Source organism: Aspergillus nomiae, assembly GCF_001204775.2.
Source record: "Aspergillus nomiae NRRL 13137 chromosome Unknown contig00740, whole genome shotgun sequence".
In the NCBI taxonomy this organism is placed as follows: Eukaryota; Fungi; Ascomycota; class Eurotiomycetes; order Eurotiales; family Aspergillaceae; genus Aspergillus; species Aspergillus nomiae.
Window position 1 is genome coordinate 1 of NW_015378795.1, and position 6,145 is coordinate 6,145.

At 51.1% G+C, this 6,145-nt stretch overlaps 2 protein-coding genes across 2 annotated transcripts; both read left to right on the top strand.

The window, feature by feature from the left end:
* Positions 1-714: 714 nt before the first annotated feature.
* Positions 715-3,282, top strand: ANOM_011635 (putative protein kinase (Lkh1); the record flags this gene model as incomplete). Its single annotated transcript, XM_015556891.1, has 6 exons — positions 715-1,584; positions 1,650-1,728; positions 1,779-2,126; positions 2,180-2,642; positions 2,696-2,783; positions 2,837-3,282. Coding segments are annotated over 6 exons (2,025 nt in total), but the record flags the coding sequence as incomplete, so codon positions are not given.
* A 756-nt stretch (positions 3,283-4,038) lies between these two features.
* ANOM_011636 (amidase) lies at positions 4,039-5,646 on the top strand (the record flags this gene model as incomplete). The annotated part of the gene is made up of 2 exons (XM_015556892.1): positions 4,039-5,413; positions 5,495-5,646. 2 exons carry the CDS (start codon positions 4,039-4,041, stop codon positions 5,644-5,646), a joined length of 1,527 nt encoding a protein of 508 aa, XP_015400929.1.
* Between the last annotated feature and the right edge of the window lie 499 nt (positions 5,647-6,145).

Here is a 6,145-nt window from a genome sequence, read left to right on the forward strand (position 1 = left end):
GTATTGTTTTATTCTTCCCTGAATGATTTCTTTTGTCAAAGATAAAATACATAATTGTTTCTATCCTATTGATCCGTTTCGCCTCAGCGCAGCAGCCTCACATTCTCTCTCTCTCTCTATTACCCTTCCACTCCGTCCAGGTATCAAATCATACTAACGGATATCACCTGTTCACTGCTCCCCTGCTTGGTTTTACGGACCGAAACCGATGCCAATGGTACAGCCCATTGTCCAAGCAAAGCAAATCAGACAAACGTGAATCCTACCGTTCCCTCCATCCAATTTATTCCCATATTTTTCCCATTTCCTCCTAGTATTGACCTCTGAAGGCGTCGTTGCTCCGACCGCCTCTCAGTCATCATCCCCCACGCCTCTCAACCGCTTTCCTTCCTACGATCTCTCGCTCTCTCCCTCTCCCATCTCCTGTCTCCTCTCTCATCTTCATCGCCTCTCTGTCTATATTCCGTGGGACAACTTTGCTTCATTCCTTTTTTCTTGCTTCCTTTCTTTCTCTTTTCTTTGCGCTGTCTCAATCGGATTCGCCGTCTATCAATCGACTGGGAGCATTACGAGAAACTCCGGGTTTCCGACCTGGTGTTTCGAGTCCCCTGTCTTTCCACCACCCTCCAAAAGTAGATTACGACGGTCTACTGCGATCCGACGGTGTTAAACCACTCCTCCCCCTTCAGAATTCTTCCCTTGTGTTTCGCCAGGATCCGCCGCTCCGACGACCGGCTGGATTTCTCTCATCATGTCTACTCCCTCCACCGCCACGGCGACACACCCTACGCATCATCAGCAGCACTACGGATATCCTCACCACCCGCCCTACCAACCGAACCCTCCCTATCCGACCACGTCCGCCGCGGCCACCTCTCGCCTGGCCACCACCTATCCCTACGCCGTCAACCCGCAACCGCCACCCTACCTTTCACACAATCTCCCAAGATCGTCTCCGCGGCTCCCACGCCGACAACGACGACGGCAACCATGCCCCCAACCCACAATGGGGTCAGCGCTAGCGCGGCCCCAACCCAGGCCGGAAGGAGGAAAAAGCCAGACTGGGGCGAATTCTACAAGAACGGTATTCCGAAGGAAGTTATTGTCATCGACGATACTCCACCGCCGGAGCAGTCCAAGGGCTCCGCTCGCAGCTTTGCGACGACGTCCACCGTGACGGCAGCCTCTAACGGAAACCTGCCTCAGCCCGCGGGAAAGAAACGGCGCACGGGAGTCGAGTCTGCGTATGATGTAACATATTATGATCGTCCGTCGTTCTCGATCAATCCTCAGAATTATGGGGAGAATTCCTCCGCTGGTTCGATTTCAACAGATCGTACGACGTCTCTGCACACTACTGCACCCACTTCGCTTTCCCAGGGAAGCTCTGGTGCGAGCAATGGTGTTTACTATGAGGATGCTAATATTGGACAAAAACGGAAACGGGTTACCACCCGCAAATCTGCTCGCGACGAGCAGAAACGGCGAGAGCTGGAGAACGCCGGTGATGCGTTTTTGAACTATATTCCACCTCCTAAGCCAATCATCAAGGCAAAGGATGTTCCAGTGCCTGTTGTTCGGGACGTAAGTGGCTCTCTCTCTCATTTATTTTTTTTTCCCCGAGAGTCGCCGTATTTAACCCACTATAGTACGCAAACCGAGGAGAAAAGTTCGATGACGATGATGGTCATTATATTGTGACACCAGATACCCCATTAACAGACCGATGTAGGTAGCACCCGGGGACTGGATATACTTGCTTGACTGACACTTGATAGATTCGATCATAAAACTCCTGGGCCAGGGGACGTTTGGGAAAGTAGTCGAAGCGTATGATAAGCACCGTAAGACTCGTGTTGCGGTCAAGATCATTCGTTCCATCCAGAAGTACCGTGACGCGTCGCGGATTGAGCTTCGAGTGCTGTCGACGTTGGCGTCAAACGACAGGCAAAATCGTAACAAATGCATCCATTTACGCGACTGCTTTGATTATCGCAATCACATTTGCATTGTCACGGACTTGCTTGGGCAAAGTGTTTTTGATTTTCTGAAGGGCAACGGCTTCGTTCCCTTTCCCAGCAGTCAAATTCAGAATTTTGCTCGGCAGTTGTTCACCAGCGTGGCCTGTAAGTGTTTCTATCGTCCAAATCATCGGTAAATCGATACTGACATCGCATAGTTCTGCACGATCTTAACCTGATTCACACCGACCTTAAGCCCGAAAACATCCTCCTTGTCAGTAATGCCTATCAAACCTTCACCTACAACCGCACGATCCCGTCGTCGTCACACGCGATCTCCCGCAGCGCACGTCAAAGACGAGTTTTGTTGGACAGCGAGATTCGTCTGATTGATTTTGGGTCTGCGACCTTCGATGACGAATATCACTCTTCCGTTGTTTCCACCAGACATTACCGGGCCCCAGAGATCATTCTGAATCTCGGCTGGAGTTTCCCTTGTGATATTTGGAGTATCGGCTGTATACTGGTCGAGTTCTTCACAGGGGACGCTCTGTTCCAAACTCATGACAATTTGGAGCATCTTGCCATGATGGAGGCTGTAATAGGCGACCGGATTGATACTCGTCTCGTAAGACAAGTAATGCAAGGCGGACGGAGTGGGAGCCAGAATCAGGCAGCCAAGTATGTTCCATCCCCACCCCCTCGTGTACTGCATAAGTGCTAATCAGCGTTAGATACTTCGTCCGCAACAAGCTCGATTATCCTAACGATGAAACTACTCGTGCTTCACGGAAGTATGTGAGGGCTATGAAACAATTGACAGTATGTCTTCGGTTACGCTGTTCCACTTCTGAGGTCGTTACTAAATGTAGCAGGATTTTATTCCCACCAGCACCAAGTTCCACCGTTTATTCCTGGATCTTTTACAGCGCATTTTCGTTTATGACCCGAAAAACCGGCTCACAGCCAAGGATGCTCTCAAGCACCCCTGGTTCAAAGAGTCCATAGTGGATGATGGCACTGAAGCTCTGCGGATTGGGGAACAGTTGCAGCGCAACACCCAACGCCGCTAGACTGACACACACCTCTAATGAGTACCTTTCCGGCGAATGCTCGTCGTGTTGATCTCAAGTGGCTATATGACACTGGTGCCTCGATGGCCAGCCAGTCTGTAATTTGCATGAGTACGGGTTTATAAGTTACGATAGATGGTTTATTCTTTTGGTTATTTGCATCATCGAAATGGCAGCCATGCCCATGATGATCGATAATGCTGTGGAGACTACCGAGAGGGTTGTCTCTGGGGTGGGATGCCTGCTGGATAAATTGCCCGGATCTATTAGCGGTTCGTCGAAAAGCCATCGAGACCTGAAGGAATCCAGCGACCGGAACGGATGGGCAAAAGTGTAACGACACCAGTATGGGTTCTTATCAATTTATTTATTACGGAGGACATGCTGTTTTATTTTATTTTATTCACTTCTCTTCACACAACTGGGGGTCAGGATCTGGGGCTTGTGGGATATGGTCTTGTTTTTTTCCTTCATTTGATATCTTCTCCGCATCGTGGATGTGCTTCATTCTTATCGGATTTTATTCATCGTCTTCTGGGGCGCTCTGGTGATATGATACAGGATTATATCTTGCATAGTTGTCTGGTATATTGTTCTTTCGCTCTCGTGGTAGTGAGTTTGACGGTCACTACGATCAGTGCCATCGAGGTTTTATCGGTGGCCAGAATGATGCCTTCGCATGTTCTCCCTCGCCTATCGGAGGGATTCTGATGGGTTGCCTTTTGTACTTATAGGACTATACGACCCCTATACGTTAACGACTGTTGAAAATGGTTTCTTTTCCGTTCCCCTGTTAGGATGACGCGATGGCGGCTCATATCGGACTTGATGCGATGATCAGCAAATCACGATATATCTCAGACGACACTACGATACGATCTAGCTTGATAGTCACGCTAGTGGCATAGACTACGGCCAAATACCCCTCATTATCGAACCCCTCATGTTCTATATTCTCAGAATAATCTCATTGACAGCCACATCAACATCTCTTTCGACACATCATGGGCAGTACTGAGACCAAGACGGACGTCCCTTTCGCACTGGATGAGCTCACCATACCTCAATACCACTCGGCACTTATTCATAGACGAACGACATGCGCCGCAACGATCACTGCGTATATCGCCCGCATACACCAGTACAATAGCACCTTGAAAGCGATTCTCACCGTAAACCCTAACGCCGTGCATGAAGCCTACCAGAAAGACCAAGAACTCGCGTCTTGCATCGACAACACCGACAAGGACAAATCTGAACCCACTCTCCGACCTTTGCACGGCGTCCCAGTAATTCTAAAAGATACCTATACGACAGCCTTTCTTCCCACTACGTCCGGCGTTCAAGCTCTTCGCACACTAACGACCGACACCTCATGCACAGTCGTGCAGAACCTCCTGAACAAGGGCGCCATTATCTTGGCAAAGTCCAACCTGCACGAGTTCTCGCTGGAGGGAATCACCCTCTCTTCCCTCGGCGGCCAAACCCTAAACCCCTACGACCTCACCCGCACCCCTGGTGGCTCCTCCGGTGGCACGGCCGTCGCTCTGGCGACGAACATGGGACTGGTAGGCTGTGGTGGCGACACAATGAACTCACTGCGGTCTCCAGCGTCTGCCTGCGCAGTAGTTGGCTTCCGTCCGACTCGCGGCCAGGTCTCCCGGCAAGGCATTGTTCCAGTTACAGAAACACAAGATGTAGCCGGGCCGATGGGTCGGACGGTGGGGGACGTGCGGATTCTCTTCGAGGCAATGAGAGGACAAGATCCGGGAGACCCCGCGACTCTGAATCCGCGACGGTATCAACCAGTCAGTCACATCCGTGCGTCCAAGATAAAACTAGGCGTCTTAAAAGACTACTTTAGCGACGGAACCACGACCGAAGGTTTAACGATCAACAAAGCCATCTGTGACGCACTAGCCAGGCTTGGAACCAACTCACCATCCATTGACTTCGTTGAGATTCCTCATATACCCGACTGGGACGTCTTACGCCTCCGCAATACAGCGGACACCCAAGCTTACGAATTCCGCACGATACTCGACGCATTTCTCAACTCACAAACCGTAACCACGCCGCACAGATCCTTGGCTGCCATCGCAGCAAGTGGCCAATACAACCCCCAGGCCATGACGGCCGTCTTTGACCAGACACTCCAAGGCGGCGAGTTTACGCCCACAAGCCCCGAGTACCGCTCCCGACTTGAGAGGATAGAATCTCTCAAAGGGTCAGTGGAGCGGTGTTTCCAGGAGCATGGACTCACGGCCTTGGTGTATCCACATCAGAAACAGCTTGTCGCCAGTGTGGGGTGCACGATACAGCCGGGTAGAAATGGGATTTTGGCGGCGTTGACAGGACGGCCGGCGATTTGTTTGCCTGGTATGTTGAACCATATCCAATGCGCCTTTATAGTGAATGCCTGGCTAGATACTAGACAGTCAAGTGCTCATATCTTTACAGCAGGATTCAGTCCCGAGACGCCCTCCGCACCGCTGGGCATCCCCATCGGCATCGAACTAATGGGCCAACCCTGGAAAGACCAGGAACTGTTAGCCCTCGCGCAGGAATTCGAATCCGTCCTCGCCGCAAGGAAACCGCCCATTCTCCCCTAAACTAACTATATACATAACATCTAGACAGGTACAGTATACACATATATAACCTGGCAGCCCTTGCCCTCGACATGTACATCTACCAATCATGAAACATATTATTCAAACCAATACCTGAAAATCCAAATTCTTCCTCCCAAGCTCATCTACAAACTTCCCAACAAACTCAAACCCACACTTCCTCAGCACCGCCTGACTCCCTAAATTCTCCTCTGCAGTAGCAGCCCACAACCCCTCTACAACAGCAACAGCCTCATCCCCCTGCCCCTGCCCTTCTAAAGCCCGTCTAATCTCTCCAAAATGACCCAACACCCCCCTCGCAGCCTCAGTCGCATACCCCTTCCCCCACGCCCCAGCATGAAACCCATACCCCAGCTCCCAGCGTACCCGATTCGAGCCCGCCGGATCCAAGGTATCCCCAACCGCTTAATCCCCATGGTCCCGATGACCTTCCCCCCAGGAAAGGCCACACTGGGCTGTAGTTCACGAACAGCGAATA